We start from the raw sequence: 20,252 nt of genomic DNA, 5'->3' as shown, positions 1-20,252 counted from the left end.
GGGGAAGAGATAGGCCATGCGCAGGCGCATTAATTTATTTCCGTTTGTAGTTCTCAGTCTGGGGATGCAGCCTGCGTCTGCGCATTAATTGTGACGCACCAAGGTTGGCCTTTACGCCGGAGCCAATTGGCCCGCCGGTGTGGGCGTGGCTAGGGCCCGCTAACGCGCACGCGCGAGCCACATAGTCTGTGGTCGTCCGGTATTCGAAGTCCCCGCGTTCGTCATGTCGGCGTCTGTGGTGTCCGTCATCTCCCGGTTCCTAGAGGAGTACTTGAGCTCCACTCCGCAGCGGCTGAAGTTGCTGGACGCCTATCTCCTTTATATACTGCTGACCGGGGCGCTGCAGTTCGGCTACTGTCTCCTCGTGGGCACCTTCCCCTTCAACTCTTTCCTCTCTGGCTTCATCTCTTGTGTGGGCAGCTTCATCCTAGCGGGTAATGATTCTGTATCCTGGTCATAATGTCCCACTTTGGCGCGCAGCTTCGTCCTCACGGTACCCTTTGGTAGTTTGTAGAAGGCCGTCGTCTGTGAAGTCACGCTTCTTGGGATCCAGGAAGCAGGCTCAGAAATGTCACATTTCTAATGCCAAACAGGAGTTGAAACTGAATATGTAAAGAAATAGCTCTTCTGGTGTTCGTCGCAATTAATACTTCTCTAAGGAAAAATATCCCACCTTGATGAAACTTTAATACAAACTTAAAGTTGGTAGAGCTTTAAATTAAAATGCCAAGCTGAGCCATTTCTATCACTTTGGCCTAATCCCTACTTCATCTAGGAGAAGACTTTAGTGATAGTATAGGAATATAAATATATGCCGGGCGTGGTGGCGCACGCCTTTAATCCCAGCACTCGGGAGGCAGAGGCAGGCGGATTTCTGAGTTCGAGGCCAGCCTGGTCTACAAAGTGAGTTCCAGGACAGCCAGAGCTATACAGAGAAACCCTGTCTCGAAAAACAAAACAAAAAAAAAAAAAAAAAAAAAAAAAAAAAAAAAGGAATATAAATATTAGTGACTGCTTGTGAGGAGGCAATCCAATTGATGCTGGCTTTTTAGATGCCCCTACTTATTTCTGTGCATAATTTATGTGCTTTTTCTCTTTACCCTCAACTCAATTTTTATTCACACAATTGTGTATTAGCTCTTCTTTCGGGTCTACACACTTAATAACCTTACAGACTTCCAGGTTTAATGAGGATTGCTGCCATGGATTTCATCTGAAGTCTGACCTTTCTTGCCCCACGGAACTGAGAGAATACTGGGAACAGGTTTGGCTCAGGAATGTTACTACCAAATGTATCATGGTCAGTCAGCAGTGTTTTGGGGGTTTATTAGCAATTGTTTTCCTCAGTGAATTACAGCTGGTTTGGGCAGAGACAAAATATAGCTTTGGACTTGTCTGGAGACTTGGTTTACAGTCTTAACATAAACCTCACGTCACATGTACACATTCACATTGCTCGGTCAGGCACACTGGGAACAATTTTACTTTTCAGAACTTAAATAGGCCCCAGCCGACTTGTGCCCCAGTCAGAGCTAGAGCTGCAAAGTCAGCTTATTCAGCGGTCATCATACTGTCTTTGGGTTTTGGTCCAGTTTCTGGAGGCTACACCCTAACCATCAGGATATGTTAGCACCATTAGCCAGGTCTGACAAACCTCTTTCCTGTGCCCAGTTCTGTTCCTGACAACTTTATTAGCCAGCCAGGAGAAAGCATTTGCTGAGAACCTCTTAACTTATTTAGCCTCTGGTTATGGAAGTGTAGGGACAGGGTGGGGCTAACAGCTGATTTAAGTCAGGCCTCTCCTGTTGAAGCCACCCATCTTCACAAGCCCCTGAGTTAAGTCCTGACTTACCGGAACTACATAGAAAAAATGATTTGCTGGAAAGTTAGGTTAGTGCGCTCGCTCTCTCTCTCTCTCTCTCTCTTTCTCTCATCCCATCTATCTTTCTTCTTTCTTCTTTTTACTTTTCTTTTCCTTTTCTTTTGTAGATGGCTTTTGCCTTTTTTTTGTTTTTTAAGATTTATTTATTTATGTGAGTACATTGTAGCTGTTCAGACATAGCAGAGGAGTGCAGAAGATCTCATTACAGATGGTTGTGAGCCACCATGTGGTTGCTGGGAACTGAACTCAGGACCTCTGGAAGAGCAGTCAGTGCTCTTAACCACTGAGCCTTCTCTCCAGCCCCAGCCCCAGCTTTTGCTTTTTTTTTTTTTTTTTAAATGTTCTCTTAAAAGTATTTTTGTGAGCATCTTTGTGTGCATATAGTGTATTGTAAAGTGTCATTATGTGTCAGTGTGCATGTGTGTGTATATGGAGGTCAAAGAGCAGAAGTATTCATTGGCTAGACTGAACTGGCTGGTGGATAGAGAACTCTGGGGAGGGAGTGTCTTCCTGTTGTGTGGTGTCTTGTCTGCCTCTCTCCAACTCTCTGCAACTCCACAGTTAAAGATGTGCCAGCAAACCAGGTCCTTATGCTTTGAGGCAGGCACTTTACCAACTGAAACATCACTCCAGCTCCTAAGTCCTGTTTTTGTGCCTGTTGAGGCTGAAATGATCAGGTTTCAGTGGGAGGTATATGGCTTGTTATTGACTAGCCTGCTTAGCAAAGGAACACTGATAGCAGTGAGGGCATTATTAGGAGTGAGGGCATTATTATTAGTACTGAGGTCATTATTAGTAGTAAGATTGGCGTTAGTAGTGATATTTACAAATCTTTTAGGTAACAGGGAATAGGGTGAGAGAAATAAAATTGGGTTTAAGGAAAAGGGTTTCTGATAATTCATTGTTGCTGAAGAAAGTTATCATTTGCATTCTCTTCCTGTCAGTGAACTCAGGGTATTTTGTCACTGAGCTAAATTCTCAGATCCATTCATCATCCACCCACCTAGCCATCCTTCCTTCCTTTCTTTCTTTCTTTCTTTCTTTCTTTGAGACAGGGTTTTAATGTGTATCCCTGCCTTGCTGGAACTGTAGATTGGGTTGACCTTGAACACAGAGATCAGTGTACCTCCATGTTCTGAGTGCTGGGGTTAAAGGTGGATCAGCAGCCCGGCTGCCATGTTTCTTTTGACAGCATTCATTTTACTAAGTCCAACTTCTTTTGCTAGGCCAGATCATTGCCTGGTAACTTGTTTTAATGAAAAATTAGAAATTTGGCTGTTTGGCCTTCGTTCACATTGTTGAGACAGGAGATCTCATGCCTGATGTTTTTGACGTTTCTGTGTTTTTTTGGGAAGAGACTGGAAGGGGCAGTTTTGGTGAGGGAGGCTATAGGAAATTCTGGGGGAGGATTTTGAAAGACCAAGTGGCACTAATGCTGGAGCTTTGGGTGTCAGGCCTGTTTCTGTAGGAGATCATCTGAGAATTAACAGTGGCAACACAGGCAGGTGAGATGGCTCAGTGGATGAAGGTCCTTGTCACCAAGCCTGAGCATCACCTGAGTTTGATCCCTGGGGCCTGGGTCGGGAGGAGAGAACCAGCTCCTGCATTGTCACCTCCACATGTACACACTCACACTAAGTAAAGCGTAATTAGCATGCACACCAGCTGTCCAACAGCAGCTCTCTTTTTGGAAGTGAAGGGCAGACTTGAAGTTGATGTTCGTTGCATGGCCTGGGGGAGGCCCTCTTGGATTGAGTCTCTTCATGCTTTTGGCTGGTTGTTTCTTTTGCATGTACATTTGCTCTTTAGAAATTGGTTAGGACACTGTAAATGAGTTTAATGCTGTCTTCTGTTTCCTCATGGCTGGGTGGCTAATTCAGGGTCTCAGGAAGGGACTTGAGGTGAGAGAGCACTAGGGATGGGCTTGTTCAGCAGCGTATAGAGTAGTAGGTTTTTAAAGGACCTCAGGGAAGTCATTTTCCTATCTCAGCCATGCTCAGCAGCTGTCTGTTTATCTTCCTGTTAGCTATCACTAGAGGAGGGACATCTGTCGCGGCAGAGTTAACATTCCAGTGTTGGTAGTCTTTGTAGTTTCCTTTTGTACCTAGCTGGGATCTGCTCATCTCAAGAACTGTTTAGGGAGATTAAGTGGCAATTAGTTAAGTCTGTCTTTAAAGTAAGTCTTACTAGGCAGACACGCCACCACTGAGCCTCGTCCCTAGTCTTGAAGTCATTGTTTTAAGTTACTTTACAACTTTGGTTCGTCCGTGCTCAAGCTTAGGAAGCAGTTTTGTGGGCTGGAGAGATGGCTTAGTTGGCTAGAGTGCTTACAGCGGTTAGTTCAGATACCTAGCACCAAGGTCAGAAGCTAGGCATGGTACATATGCCTATAACCCCAGTGCTGGGGTGGGGGCGGGAGGCGCAAGGCAGAGTCTAAGAGGATTGCCGAGTCTTGCTGGCTGCCAGCTCAGGTTCAATGAGAGAACCTGTCTCAAAGGAATAAGGATGAAAGAGAGAAGGACACCCAATGTCCTCGGCCTCTGAAAGTATGCACACACAGGCACGTGCATCTGGACACACGTGCACACATGCCACACACACATATACCACATTCATATCTCTGTCTCTCTTTCTCTTTCTCTCTCTGTCTCTGTCTCTCTCTGTCTCTGTCTCTCTCTCTCTCACACACACACACACACACACACGGTGACATTTACAAAGTAAAGTTTTAGTACTCCCAGTTAAGAAATCAGAGGAGTTTGCATTTGAGAGACGAGGAGACCAACGTAGAGTGTTTTCTGTCTCAAGGAAGCCATTGGCTTATGTGGCCTGGGGTGGAGCTACTTTAGGGAGTGTCCTTTGATATTTGGATTCCTCTCAGCTACTGTCCAGGAAATTGGGAGTTTGCCAACTTCGTGGCTGATTGTCTGGTTTCTACACTTGATCTTAGCCAAAAGGCCGAGAAGCGATTTGTCTGGTTTCTAAATGTCCCATCCATCACTATTTTATTCTCGATGTCTCAGGCTGCTTCCTGGCTTTGCAGCCCGTGCGTGGTATCTCTTTTAGCTTGATCTGACTTGCATGCCTGATCATGTTACTTAACCAAATTTGTCTGTGGTTTCCAAAGTAGAGTTTGTGTTTTGTTTAGTTTGTTTGTTTTTTCAGGACACATAGGCTCTTTTGGGAGCTGGCCTTGTTGACACCACCCTCTTCATCATTGTCTAGTGTCAGTAAGTCATTTGCCATTCCGAGGTTCTTGTCCCTTTACTTGCCTCTCTGCAGAGCTTGGTTCACATCTGACCCCTCTCAGTTCACGGTTGCTGACTCTTCCAGTGGGCCCAGGGCTCTCGTGTCCTTGCTTGCGTGTGTATGATGAGGTAAGGAAGAGGAGAGGTGGGACTCTTCCATTAGTCTGGGAGGCGAGGGCAGGGGCTTTCATGCCTGCATCCTTGTGCTTGTTAAATTGTGAGCACAGCTGTCTTAATTTAAGGAAGATGGAGGACTGTTTGCCAGGTTCTGTGCTGGTGTGCTGTGGATTCAGCTGTGAGGATCACAGATGCGGCTCCTCTTGAGGGGTCTTAGAGTCTGAAGGAGGATGCAGACAGGTCTCTGTGGAAGTATTGCCAGTGAGGACAGGAGCCTGATGGCTCCCTGGCCCTTTCAGTGCTCCTGCAGTGTGTCCCTCCTGTGTCCACTTTCCCAGAATGTGCTTTGCAACTTCTCACAGTTTTCTCCATTTCTTTGCCTGTATTCACAGTCTATCTTATATATTAGTTTTTTACTAGCAAAGTGACAGTAGCCAGGAGTCTGTTCATCTTCTAGTGGCTCACACCTGCTCCTGTGCCTCTGCTGTTTGATTCCCTCCCACGTCAGCTCTTGCACTTACACAGAGGCACCGGTCTTCTCTTGGTGGCTGAACAGCTTCTGTGGTGATCCCTTCATTCAGCATTGTGGATTTTCTCTATTGAGTTATTCTCAAGTTTTAGACTTGCTCTAATACTGTCTAATTTTAAAGTTGAACCAGGCATGGTGGTGCATACTTTGTCTTAGCTCTTGAGTGACTGAGGCAGGAGGATATCTATGAATTTGAGGCCAGGCTGGTTTACATAGTGAGTTCCAGGTCAACCAAGACCCCGTCTCAAAAAGGAAAAAGATCCCAGGCACTGCTAGCAACCATCACTAGCATCTTTTCCTTCTCTCTCGTTGCAGAGCTTCTTGAAAGAGTAGTTGCTGTGTCTCCCTTTCCCCCACATATTTCTCAGTGCTCTCATGCTGTGGCCTGTCCCCACCACTTCCTCAAACTATTTTCCCTTGTGACCAGATGGAGCAGTCATCCGCCTCACTTTACCTGACTGCTCAGCATTAGCATTTAGCTCAAATGGCTGGTTCTTTCTGAGTGAAACACTCGCTTCTCAGTGCTCTTGTGACTGCCTCTTCCTCGTTCCTTTTCACCTCCTGCTGGCTTTTCCTTCCCACTGTGCTGGGCATTTCATTTTGTATTTCTTTCCATAGGTGAATTTTTTTTTTTTTTTTTGCAACAGGGTTTCTCTGTGTAGCCCTGGCTGTCCTGGAACTCACTCTGTAGACCAGGCTGGCCTCGAACTCAGAAATCCGCCTGCCTCTGCCTCCCAAGTGCTGGGATTAAAGGCGTGCACTACCACTGGCTGGCACCATAGGTGAATTTAAGTTCTGTATCCTGTCCAGTTGGTTCAAAATACTAAATCCACTTGCTGACATATTTCTCTCTTTGCTGTCTCTTCAATCGCTCATGTTTACATATCCCAAATGGACATTCCCCTCACCCTCCTTCCCAGCCATCTGCTTCTTTACCAGCCACTGTACAGTGTCAGCCCTGGGTAGGTTGTTCAGCCAGATATATAGGAGGTCTTTTTGATCTCATAATCTCAACTCCCACATCCATTTCACCAGCAAGCTTTGTCTTCTCTGGAATATAGGCTGTCTCTGTCTCTGCTGACTTTTATCACCTTAACCCTGAGCTTTTCCATTCCTAAGTCATTCATCTTTAGTCCTGCAAACCATTCTTTATGTTGCAGTCTGGCCTTTTAAAGAATGTGAGTCGTTGTTGCTCAGCTAGTTGAACCCTTGACTGCTGCTTCATTGCCCTTTGGCTAAGTTCAGACTCTGTCCTGAGTCCTTTGGTCACTGATATTGACCAGATAGCTTGTTCCGCCTAGGAAGCGGCAAGACTGTTTTTACTATCTGTATTGCTCTGCCCCAGATCTTTATGTGCCTGGCTCTTTAGTCTTTAAATGGTCTTTAGTAGCACTTTTAAAAACACGACTACTGGATACAACAGCTTTCTAGTCTCCTTATCTTGCTCCATTTTCTCCACAGTGTGTACCCCACGCAGAATTTCCTTGTTGGTTTGCTGACTTGTGACTGGAGACACTTGTTTGTCTCCACGGACTATAGGTCCCTTGGGAGCCAGAGTCTAGAGTGATGCTTGACTCATAGTAGGTGCTTGTTAAATCTTTTGCTAAACAAATGAGCATTTAAGGAGATGATGAGCAGAGGTGCTGGATGGGCAGTCAGGAGGCCGTCGGTTTCAGTCTCTGGAAGTCCTCAGGGAGATGCTGAACCCTCATTTCTGGAGCAATTTCTTTACCTGTCTGTGTCCAAACCAGCTGAGGGATATGTCATACTTACAAGTGACACAGGATTTGGAGGGTTGGTCGTTCTCGTGCTCATCAAATCCGGGACCTTGTAAGTATCCTTCAGAGAATTTCCCTGGCTCTTCTCTGGAGGCTGCTTCCAGCTCACCTGTCTCCCACCACTTCTTGGACATTGCTCTAGTTTGCTTTCTATCGCTGTGATAAACTACGACCAGGAGCAGCCTGGGGAGGAAAGGGCTTATTTGACTTCATGGCATAGCCCTTTATCAAGGGAAGTAAAAGCAGGAACTGAAGTCAAGGCCATGGAGGACTGCTGCTTACTGCTTGCTCAACTCGGTTCCTTACACAGCCAGGACCGCCTGTCTAGGGGGTAGTTGCACTGCCTACCGTGAGCTGGGTCCTTCCATCTTAGTCATTAATTAGGAAAGTGCAGGAGGGATGGCCCAGCAGTCCTGAAGACTTTTATGGTTGCTTTTCTAGAGGACCCAGCCTCAATTCCTGGCACCTTGACGGGGTTTGACATGCTCTTCTGGCCTCCTATGACACCAGGTACACAAGTGATACACAGACTTACATGAAGACAAAATATCCAATAAGTAAAATAAATTTTTTAAAAGGGAAAAAAAAATGCCCCCAACCTCCCCAGCCTAGTCTGATAGAGGCAACCCAAAGCCCCACATGCAGTTCCCCAGCTGAGGTTCTCATTTCAGCTGACTAGTTTGTGTCAAGTTGGCAAAAAAAAAAAAAAAGAAAAAAAGAAAAAATAATCCAACTAGCATAGGCATTTTATGCACCAAATGGGGTGTTTGAAGGGCTAGAGAATGGCTCAGCAATTAAGAGTGTTGGCTATTCTTCCAGAGGACCCAGGTTCCAATCCCAGCACCCACATGGTTTCTCACAACCATTCATGTAACTTCAGTTCCGGGGTATCCAGTGCTGTCCAGTAACCTCAATGGGCACCAGGCACACACAGATGATGCATGTATACACATGTAAGCAAAACACTCATACACATAGACTAAACAATTTTTAAAAAATGGGGTGTTGATGTCAATGACCTCTGAGGTCCACTGGATACTTGTGGAGTTGACTTGTGCACTGTAACTTAATTTGAGTTGTTATAGTCATTTTAAGGTGACCAGCAGTCCATGACTGTATCCACCAGGACAAAGCTTTTCTCTTATCCCCTCATAGTTACTCCAGACACTACCTCATCTTCTATCCCAGTGCTGCTAACAGTTCTGTATCTATTTCTCTAGAGTTTTCGCTAGCTTGCAAGTGATAGATAATATGTAAAGTAAATATAAACATAGTAATTATATGTAAAAGTTACAGTTTCAGAAAGAGCAGTTTGGGGCCCATGGCAGAGCAGCTGCAGAAGCAGGCAGACCTGCGTTAAGGTCCCAGCACTCCAGGTCTGTCACCCAGGGTGGAGGAAGGAGAAGGCAGGCAGACCTTGAACCTCATTGGCTAGCCAGCCCAGGGAGTCTAAGCTTCAAGGAGAATGTCTGTGAGAATCCATGAGTTCATAAGAACTCTTTTCTCAAAAATAAGGTAGGTGGACTGGAGAGATGGCTCAGTGGTTAAGATCACTTCCTGCTTTCAGAGGATTTGAGTTTGATTCCCAGAATCCACATCCAACCTCCAGGGAATCCATGCCCTCTTCTGCCTTTTAGGAACACCTGTATACACAAGTCATATAGTCATGGCGCACGTGCGCACATGTGTGCATGCACACACACTGAGACATACACACATACACAGAGACATACACACAGAGATACACAGACACACAGATACACAGACACACACATGATAAAAACGAATCTGAAAAAAATTAGGTGTGATGTGAATGAGGAAGATTCCTGAATTTAACCTCTGACCTCCACATACATGTATGTGTGCACCTACCCTTATGTTCAGCACATATGAACATGTACATATATACACACAATATACAGACATATACATACAATACTACAGACACATACAAAAAGAGAGCTGCCATGAGTTAGTGATTTTGACTATTTTTTTCACTCAGTAAAAGTGGATAGTTTTCTTGTCAGTGTATAGAGAATTTCCCTTATTCTGAATAATTGCATAGGATTTTATTGCAGGTGTGTAGTATGATTTAATTATTCCCCTTGGTGACATTTGGACCATTTGTTTTTGTTTTCTTTCAATTTAGCAAACATTGTGTTTTGTAAGACACATTCCTTGTCAAAAGGTAAAAACATTTTAAATACTAAGTGGTATTGCCAGTAGCTTTCTCCCAGAGGTGGACCAGCCTGGCCTTTTACAGCAGGGCTTTAAGTGGCTTCCTTACTCCAGCCAGTGCCCTTCATAAAGGTCAGTGCACTTCTGCAGTGTGTCTGTGCTTAGGTTGATGGGAACTGTTGCCATGGTGATGAACTCTGGAGGACTAATCTGATCATTCTGTCTTCTCAGTGGATTCTTTGTTAATGTTGGAGTGGATGCTAGCCTGAAGCAGGTGCAATAATTTATTGAAGCCATAAAAGGTGTTTGAGTAGAGAATGCCCCTAGAGCTGCTTTTCATGTCTGGGTGACTGGCTGCCGCCTTGTTAGAGACTTCAGGGATACAGAAACGTGGGAGTAGAGATCACTGTCAAGAGTCTTGTGTGTTGGATCTTCTGTTGTCTTTTGCTACAAATAAAGCCACTAGAACTTTACCAAAGACAGTGTATCTACAGCAGGAGGCCCTTGTGGACCTTCAGCTGTATTCCTGATCTCTGTCGTGTATCTTCTTGTAGAAGTTGATTAAGATGTCATAGGGTCATCATTCATCCCAGTCTTTGTTACTGCTGCATCTATAGCCCGTGTAGGTATAATTAGACACCTTGAAGTCAACCAGCTTAAGAGTGCTTAGGCGGTTAGGAGGTGTGAGTAAGCTTACAGCTTTAGCGTAACTCTGAGGTGTTGTTTTCCCCCTTTATTGTTCCTTTAATAAAGGAAAGTTAAGATTATAAAGGTATATAATTTTATGAGTTTTAATTTTCCAATTACTATTTACAGTTTTTAGTTATTGGATGTGTGTATGTATGCTGTCAGGCTTGTCGGCAAATGTCCTCCCCAGTAAGCTACCTCACAATCTTAGTTTTATATTTTTTGAGACAGTGTCTGATGTAGCTCAAGCTCCCCTTGGACTTACCGTGGAGTTGGAGATGACCTTGAATGATCCCCCTTACACCTGCCCCGGGAGTGCCAGGCTGCAGCGGTGCAGCACCATACCTAGTTTGGGGTGAGGTTTTAGACACTCCGGTCTAACTATGACTTGGATCAGGACAGAACATTATCACTACTGTACAGGTTTCTTGCATTTTAAGCCATGATTCTGCCCATGAGAGATCAAAGTCACTGTCTGACTTATGCTACTGTAGATTTTACTCAGCCTATTTTGTTTGTTTATTTGTTTTTGTTGTCTTGCCTTTTTGAGAGAGTGTCTTAACTCTGTAGTCCAGACTGGTCTCCAAACTTGTGGCTGTCCTCCTTCAGACTCTCACGTCCTGGGATCACAGTTGTGGACCACCATGTCTGGCTGGTTTGCCTGGTGTTAAGGCTCCATATGTATGGAATCATCTAGTGTGCACTCTTTATGTTTGGATTGTGCTGCATAGCGTGGTGAATTCCATCCAACTTGGATCTAGCAGAAGTTCCTTTTCATTGCCGTATAGTATTTCCTTGTCTACATGTGGTATGTAGTTCCCCTGTACTGTTAATAAGCATTAACTTTTCTAGATGGTGTACTTCATAGGCATTACTCCTGTGCTTGCCTCTTGGCTGTGGTGCTTTCATTTTATTATAGAGAATTTTCATCACGGGATATATTTGTGTATTGATTAGCAATCATTTGTTTTGTATTTCTGAATAATGACTTTTGTGTTTTGTTTCTTACCCAGTTTGCCTGAGAATACAGATCAACCCCCAGAACAAGGCGGACTTCCAAGGCATCTCTCCGGAGCGAGCCTTTGCTGACTTCCTCTTTGCCAGCACGATCCTGCACCTTGTCGTCATGAACTTCGTTGGCTGAACTGCTCAGTTCCTTACCGTGGAGTTGGAGATTAGTGGAGCGTAAGTGGTGATCCCAGCCTTGTGCTGCTGTGCTGATTCCAGCAGGTGGATTAGATGGGCTGGTTCTGGTCCTGGTCGGCCGAGTTCCCATGGTGCAGTAGGGTGTTTGCAGGCTTGCCTGGAGCTTCAGCGGGCAGCAGTTTCGCGCGCTCATCAGCCTGTGTGTTACAGGTGTGCTCCCAAAGGCATTTGAAGAAAGATAAACTGCAGGTTTTGCTTTTAGATTTGTTCTTGAGTTTTTCCCCAATTCTGATTGCCATTGATGTTAAATATTAAATATGGCCATTGTTGCCTGATATGTATTCAGAATGAATGTATGACAGCTGGTTCTTATGAATGTGTGCCCTGAACTCAAATGGTAAAGTTGGATTAACTTCTGAGAAGACTTAGAACCAGACTGGTAGCATTTGGTTTGTTTGCTACATCCCTTGTTAAGCACGAAGCCATCTTGCCCCGCAAACAAACTTTACAGAATTCTGATAGGGAAATGCAGGTAGGCCTAGATCCCTTTTGTAGAGCTGAAAATTCCCTCTGCTCTCCCTTCATAGGTTGTGTGCCCTCCTCTCCACTCTCCCGTCTTGTCTCAGTTACTTCATTAATGCTGTGACAAGACACCATGGCAGAGGCAGCTTGTGGAAGAAAGTGTGTAATTTGGTATTCATTGTTGCAGAGTTAGAGTCTATGACTGTCAAGGTGGGGAGCATGGCAGCAGGCAGGCTTGGTGTGGAGCAGTAGCTGGCAGCTTACACCTTGAGCCACAAGCTTGAAGCAGAAAGCTAACTGCGAGTGTCATGGGCTTTTGAACCTGAAAGCCTATTCACCCCCAGATCAACCCCCAGAACAAGGTGGTCATTCAAAGTGACACACCTCCTCCAACAAGGACACACCCTCTAATCCTTCCCAAACAGTTCCACCTACTGGGCGGAAGCATTCAAACATAGGAGCCTGTGGCCATTCTCATTCAAACCTCTACATCCCAGAAGCAGCCTTAAAGCTGTGAAACAGACATGATTTTTCCCAACACATACCAATATTTTTCCTTTGATGAGAGAAAATGAGCTGGGAGCAATGCAGATGCACAGGTACACCATGTAGAGTCGCCTCTGCCGCTTGATGTTTGGCCCTGTGCTTGTGCAGCTCAGGGACGAATGCCTGTGCTCTTCCTTTCCTTTGCACAATAAGATTTCGTACTGTTGCTTCCAGGTGGCAAGAGAAGAGAATCTTAGGAAATAATAACCTTTTGGGAGAAAATGTCCCAGGTCCACCCTCTACATCACTACATGGAAACCTGTGTGTTGGTTCTGAGAGCCTCAGAAACCTCACACGAGAACCAGGGATGCACGGTGACTGCATTGGAAACGGCACACAACCGCACTGTAAAGACAGTTGTGTTTGTTGGGTGGACCTTTCAGTTGGGTAGTGGTAAGTTGCTGGGATGCTGTAGTCAGTGAAGACATTTGAGAACACTTCATTCTGCTCTCCTAATTCAGTTCCAGTCATTGGAGACCTGATTGCCATCCCTCCTCCTCATCCCTAGTCAGTGCCAGTTAGTGGGATGCAAAGGGAAGTACGATGCCTTCTAAAGGGAAGAGTTTTAAAAGTATAAACAAAGACAAAAGAAGCAGAGCTGGAGATGTATTTGAGGTGGTGAGGTGCCCTGGGTTCAGTCTCAGTACTGTACAAACCGGATGCAGTGGTAGGTGCCTGTCATCCCAGCACTCGGGTGAAACGGGGAAGATGAGAGCTTCAACTTCATCCTCAGCTGCTTCGTATCCAGTGGCGGTCAGCCTGAACTTCCTGAACTGTCTTAGGAAGGGCAAGGACCCATAAATGTACAGAGAAAACATGGCATGGTTAGAGTGTTCCCAGAGACCAGGATGAAGTGCCATGAGAGGTGGAGAAGGAGCTGGTGAGCAGATCCCAGGTCATTGTTCCCAGTGGATACCTTGAGTTTATGGGTACTAGGTCTAACTGTCAGGCGTTCTGAAGAGCTGGAGAAACAACTGTGTCTTCTGATTACCTTACTCTAGACTTGTGAAGGTGTTTCCCAGTGAGTTATGGTGTATTTAGGAAGGGACAATGCATTTCCAGGGTGTTCTCCAGGCTCAGAAAGACACCAAATCATGGAAGATTCTTTTCTGGTGCTGCCATGTTTGGAGGAGGACTCGGCTTCCAAAGAACTTAGTGTTTCAAAATTATGACAAAAGAGGAAAGCAGGCTCAGCAGAACAGTAGTGCAGGTCATATTAACAGGCCTGGGCCCCCTGCCCCGCTGGGATTTATGGGCTAAGCATGTGCAGAATCGCCCAGTCCCATATCGCGGTACCCGTCACTTTGTAGAAAGTAGTGGGCTCCTAGAAAAGGTGGGGAAACGCTCTTGTCTGGGGATTGCCCTGCACATTCTCCAGACCTTTGACCCGATACCCGCTAGCTACCCTGTGGTCCCACACATCTGTCTGTCCCATCTGTGTGGTTTTCATTCAGCTGTGTGTTCTAATGGTCACACTAACTCGGTAGGATGAAAAGGAAACCAAAAGCAAGACCACTCAGTGCGTTTATAAAACACTCATTCGTAAGACACCGGCGGCGTTGACGCCCTTATTCTGTGAAATGAATTACAGGGTTATAGGGCAGCACAGTTTGGGCAAGATTCTCATGTTGCTCCCTAACATTCTCCTTATTTTCCAGTTGACAGATGGGCATTTTAAAAAATTTAATGAACTTGAAGGTGATATTTAAAACCAGGAAGAAAAGGCATATCAAAAGATAATGGCATTGCACTGTAAAGTCAGTGTGACTTAGGGGAGCCAACGAAGGGCAGTTGCTTCAAGTGGTGCTCACTGGGTGTCGCTTCAAGTGCTTGTGAAGTATCATTTTACTTTCAGATGGCCTCAAGCAGGCGAGCCTGCCATTCCTATTTGTAGACTGGGCACTGAGAGACCCAGAGAGCACGAGGAGAAATCTTTCGTTTGTTTTTGCTTTGAAACAGGGTCTCATGTAGGACAAGGTCGCTTCAAATCAGTTATGTACTGAAGGATGGCCTTGTGTTGTTGACTCCAACCCTTGCCTCCCACGTGCTGGGATTACAAGTGTAGGTCCTCAGTTCCCGGGCCCAACTTTAGCTTCCTTTTCTAATTTAAACATTTTTTATTTTAATTTGCATATATGTATATGTCTGTGTGGGTTGTGTATGTTAGTGCAGGTTCCCATGGCAACCAGAAGTGATGGGTCTCCTGGAGCTAGTTATAGGCAGTTAGGAACTGCTCATTGTCGTGTTGGGTACCAAACTTGGGTCTTTTGAAAGACCAGTTTATAATCTTAACTGCCGAGTCATCTCTCCAGCTACAGTTTCAAGGGACAGGGTTTCTCTGTGTAGTTCTGGCTGTCCTAGAACTTGCTCTATACCAGCCTAGCCTCCGACTCAGAGATCCTCCTGTGTCTGACTCCCGAGTGCTGGGATTAAAGATGTGTGCCATAGCCTGCCCGGTTTCAGGGTTTTTAAAAGACAGGATGAAAAGGGAGACGGCACACCATTGGGTTGCATTTGGGAAGTTCACATACCTGGCGACGTGGGCCGAGGGACCAGGGAAAGTGACGTGGGCACCAAGGAGTAACACAACTAACTTTAGTGTGCTTGCCTTCCTGGATGGAGGTTGTTCCAGAAGCCTGGGCTGAAATTTTGTTAGTTCTCCTTTTTTAATATTATGGGGAGAGTCTCTTACTATCTCTAAAATTTTGTAGCATTTAATCCTAGCTAGTGCTAGAAGACTACCTTTGAGCTGATGGCACTGTTTATTACTAGGCAATTCTCTTCCTTTCTTTCTTTCTTTTTTTAATTTATCAAAATTAGATCTAGAAATCTAGAGAATTACCTTGGGAAGGGACTCAAAATGTATTCCTTTTTTCCATCTCCATCTTTATTTATTTATTTATTTTTTATCTTTTTTTAAAAATTTTTAATATTTTTATTACATATTTTCCTCAGTTACATTTCCAATGCTATCCCAAAAGTCCCCCATAGCGCCCCCCACTTCCCTACCCACCCATTCCCATTCTTTTGGCCCTGGCATTCCCCTATATTGGGGCATATAAAGTTTGCAAGTCCAATGGGCCTCTCTTTCCAATGATGGCCGACTAGGCCATCTTTCGATACATATGCAGCTAGAGACAAGAGCTCCGGGGTTCTGGTTAGTACCCATCTTTATTTTTAACTAATTAAGAGACAGGGTCTCCTTATCCCAGGCTTGCTTGGAACTTGAAAAAAAATTGTTTAAAATTTATTAGAGTTTATTGAGGGAGGGAGGAGCTGGTTGTGTGTGTGTGTTTGTGTGTGCCTGCCTAGAGCACATGTGGTGAACAGGACTGACTACCTCTGAAAGCTCTCTCCACCATGTGGGTCCTAGGGATCACACTGGGGCATCAGCATCCAGGGAAGTGCCCGTCCTCCCTGAGCCAGCTCACTTGCCCTGGACTTTAAAGAAAAAAAAAAGTTTTAATTTATTCTTTGACAATTTCACACGTGTTTGCAGTGTATTTTGGTAGTATCCCCCCCACCTAGTACCCCACCACATGCTCTTTTCTTTTCAAAATATTTTATAACCGACCGTGTCCATTTAGGGCTTCCTGCATGCATATGGGCACGGGCCATCTCTTCAGTCTAGATGGTACCCTCTGCACTCTGCCGCCACCTAGTGGATGCACCATTCCTGTGCTGGGAGTGGATCACAAAGCATATGAGTTGTAAGTTCCTTTCCCGTCATGGGAGGGCAGCAAAGGCCCAGGTGAGTGTAAATGCCGACCAGGGGTTTCTTTCCATCCTGGCCAGGAGACAGCAGTGCTGAGCTAGGGATCCTTAGCAGGACCCAGGCTGTGTTCCTCACCTGTGTTGATAAATGCAGGATTTCACAGGGTTCCCTTTGTCAGTGTCTGGACTTGGCTTTCATTTATTCTAGACCCTTTATTGCCTCCAGCTCTGAGTGCCCACTGGCAATACTGTTCAGTGTTTAGTGGATGAGCGAGTGGGTCCCCTAACCGTATCTCAGTGCCTCAGCCCTCGGGGCTGGGAAGTCAGGAAACTTCTTTATGTTTGGTCTTAATAGTTCCTAAAAAGCATTAATTGATTCTTTTAATTTGTGGAGCTAGACAGATGTAGGTAGATTTATTCGTGTGTGTGTGTGTGTGTGTGTGTGTGTGTGTGTGTGTGTGAGACTGTGGATATGGGCAGCATGGCAGATGATCCAAGGACAGTGTTCAGGGGTTGCTTTCTCTTTCCACCATGTGGGTCCTGGGGATGGAGCTCAGGTTGTCAGGAGTAGCAGGAGTACCCACTGATCCAGCTCATTAGCCCTGTTTGTAAATTATTTAAAATTTATTTTCCTTTTTTTTTTTTTTTTTGAGATAGTCTTGTTCTGTGCCCGGGTTCTTCTTGAACTCACAATCCTCTCCTTTGCCTCCTGAGAGCCGGGATATAGTTTACTGGTGGATCCGTGAAGAATTCTGTTCCTGTCCTGACCTCCAGCTCTGGTGACTCCAGCCCTAAGTCATTGTCAGCCACTGGGCTGCACAGGGGCCTGGTCCCTGGGCTCTCAGGCCCACAGTGCACACCTCTTGCACCCTGTATTGTCACATTGCTTTAAAGTTGTTAAATCCTGTTCCTGCTGCGCCCCCCACCTCTGCTCCCAGGTTCCTGAGAGTAGGGACCTTAAGGCCGATCCCAGGCCTCAGTTTCCCTGCCTGTACAGTGAGGAGCTTGGCCTTCATTGTAATCTCTTACAGCTGTTAACTTTCACTAATACAGTTAGGATGGGCACTATGCTGTGGACTCCATTTGGGTTCTCCCTCTCCCCCTCCCCCTTCCTCTCTCTCTCTCTCTTCCCCTCCCTCCCTCCCTCCCTCCCCCTCCAGTTGTTACTTTTTATTAATATTCTCAGGGTGACTGAAGGGAAAACATTAAAGTTCAAAATAAAATGTCCAGTGTTACAGAACCGTCCATCTATAAGATGCTTTGTCAGCCCCACATCTTTAGGATTCCTGTGTCTTCCACATGCACCTTATATCAGTGCATATAATTCCCCTGCCTGCCCTGTGCTCGGAGAGACAGATAGCTGTGTGTGTACCTGCTTTGTACCTGAAGGAACTTGGCCTCTGCAGAAATTTCAGTTGACTTTAGTCCTTGGTACTAAGTGACTGAGTGGGCACTTAATAGTGAATGTTTGGATCCTAAACTCTGATGTTCATTGCTCTCTATTTTCAAGGACTTTTGAGTAATGATTATATATATATATGTATATATATATGAATGATTATATATGCATGTATATGTATACACACATACTTAGAGGATTGTGTTTGTTAAAATATTAAACTTGCTTAAATGGGAAAGGTTATGAGCACTTTATAATAAGAAGGGATAAAGACAGATAACCCAGGTTTCCTGCGAAGGCGGCATCATTACCGTGATACAGGAGAGCTGTAGGAGCATGCATCTTGGGAGAGCTGAGCTGATCTAGCAGTGGTGACGGTGGTGACAGTGGTGACCTCACACAGCACCTGGGTCCTCTGAGTGTGTGTTCTCCACCCACAACAGTGGTCATTGGTCACATGATTGATGTTGCTTGGTGGACTTCTGAAAAGGGACTCACCGACCAAGGAACTAAGTTTTAATTTCCTTAATTTATTTATATTTTATTTTATTAGACTCTTCTGAATCCTTAGCTAGCCTTGGACTCAATCCATAGTTAAGGAAGACCTTGAACTTCTGGCCCTCCTGCCTCCCCAAGGCCTGGGACTGCGGACATGAGCCAGCATGCCTGACTCTGTGGGCTCTTGGGTGTTGATGCTACAGCACCCTGCCATCTGGACTGTCCCTGCCGCAGCCCTGCCTGCCCGTGATTTAAGGCGGTTTTAACCAGAGTTAAATACATGTGTGTAGCTGCTGGGTACTGGGTTGGACAGAATAGCTGCGGATAAAATTCCCAAGCTACCAAGTTGTAGATTTATCATTTCTAAAGGAGAGAATTAGCCTAGTTGCTTTCTGGAGTGTCCTTCATTTTAGAAGTTATGATCTGTGCCTTGTAATACTAGAGTGATTCAGACTGTGCTCTGCTCTCGGGAGTTGAGCACAGTTGTCTCTGATTTATATCACCCCTAGTTCCAGCTGTGATTGGGTGGTCAGGATCCAGGGAAGGGCAGCATTTGATCGTATCTGTCCAGTAATAGTGACAGTCTAGAGAAGGGAAGTCTGGGGAAGCCCACAGTCCCAGGAGCCGTTGTCATTTTCATCTATAGAATGAAATATAGAAAATGTCATTTTCATTATTTCTTGTATTTTTCCTTGCTTTCTTTTAGGGTGATTAGAATAGGTGGGTCAGATGGTGCTGTTTCTTCCTGGGGGGACAGACTGGGGACCCCGTCACCTCTCTCAGTAGGTGTCTTCCATTCTGCATGTTTCAGTGACATCAGGGAGGAGATTTTGAGGCAGTTTTTGATAGCAGCCTTTATTCCGCTTGTAGTTCAAAGCATTCTTGTGAGTTGCTCACCAGTCCATTGTGCCAGCATTTCAGAAACCCCAAGGCCTCTGAGCACTCGCCAAGTATGTCCTCTGGAGAAGAGAGAACAGGGTTTTCTGGAAGCTACCACCAAAGACCCGTTCTTTCCCGAGCTTTTCCTTTCTGGTGGACTGGCCGTGGTGTGTAAGGGTCATGTGCTTTAGTATCAGAGTCCACCCTGCTCTTAGCAGCAACCAGGCCCCACTGCAGGCATTGCTCACCTTACCCAAAGTAACTTATGAGAAGTGAGAACTGAATTACCTCTTCACAGACCTGACTCTTTCTGAGGTTCTGAGAAGTTTTATCCACGGTCTTGAGTCTGTCCTCAAATTGGACATTAGTGCTTTGAGGAATGTGAGGGCCAGGAAGGTGAGTGGCTGGTGGAGAGTTAGGATTGGTAAGTCAAGAGCTGGCTGCCAGTCTCTCCAGCACCTCAACGGCCTTTTTTCCCTTTTCTTTTTGTGAGGCTACTGTCATACAATGCTTGGGAAACATTGGCCATGTTCTGGTTATTGTAGCCTGGTCTAAACACTGCGATGCACTAGGAGTGCAGCAGCTGTCTCATGGGTTGAGAGTTTAGATGGAAGGATTTGGGACATGACACACCTTTGTGCTTCTTTCAGGCTCACTCTTTGACGTCCCCTGGATCAGCATTCTTGAGCTGGCAGCTTGTTGCACATGGCTTCGTCAGATTCGTGCTTGACTACGACTCTCACTGGATGTGAGGTGGCGTGTCCAGAGAACTCCACAGTGTACGTCTCTTAACGCAGAATCTGCCTCCCCTCAGTGTAGCCCTTACTTTCCATATTAAAAAACATTTCAGCCTCCAGGTGCCATTTGTTCTTTCATGTTTGTGTGTCTGTTTCCCTCTGCTCAGTGCGCTCCCATGACTTGCTCCCAGCTGTGACCCTTCACCTGTGACCCTTCACCTTTGTTTTCATTAAGTAGTTGTCATTGCTGACAACCTGGAAAATGGCAGTCCTTTGTCCTTTGCTCGGTCAGGCAATCCTTTATTAATCCTTCATTGTCTGGAACGGTACCAGTGAACACTTGTCAGAAACTGACCCGTGTGCTCTCTCGTTACGTCCGTTTCCATAAGCTT

At 45.5% G+C, this 20,252-nt stretch overlaps 1 protein-coding gene across 1 annotated transcript; it reads left to right on the top strand.

Annotated features, from left to right (window-relative positions):
- Positions 1 to 138: 138 nt before the first annotated feature.
- On the top strand, positions 139 to 19,979 carry Dad1 (defender against cell death 1). Its single transcript, XM_021181968.3, has 3 exons — positions 139 to 434; positions 11,433 to 11,604; positions 19,774 to 19,979. The coding sequence occupies exons 1-2, from the start codon at positions 224 to 226 to the stop codon at positions 11,561 to 11,563; spliced, it is 342 nt and encodes a 113-aa protein (XP_021037627.1). The 5' UTR covers positions 139 to 223; the 3' UTR covers positions 11,564 to 11,604; positions 19,774 to 19,979.
- The last annotated feature ends 273 nt before the right edge of the window (positions 19,980 to 20,252 follow it).

The sequence above is a fragment of the Mus caroli genome, unplaced genomic scaffold (genome assembly GCF_978045245.1).
Source record: "Mus caroli unplaced genomic scaffold, Mus_caroli_1 scaffold_12, whole genome shotgun sequence".
In the NCBI taxonomy this organism is placed as follows: Eukaryota; Metazoa; Chordata; class Mammalia; order Rodentia; family Muridae; genus Mus; species Mus caroli.
Note: the sequence above shows the minus strand (reverse complement) of the source record. Positions and strands in the feature narration are given on the sequence as shown.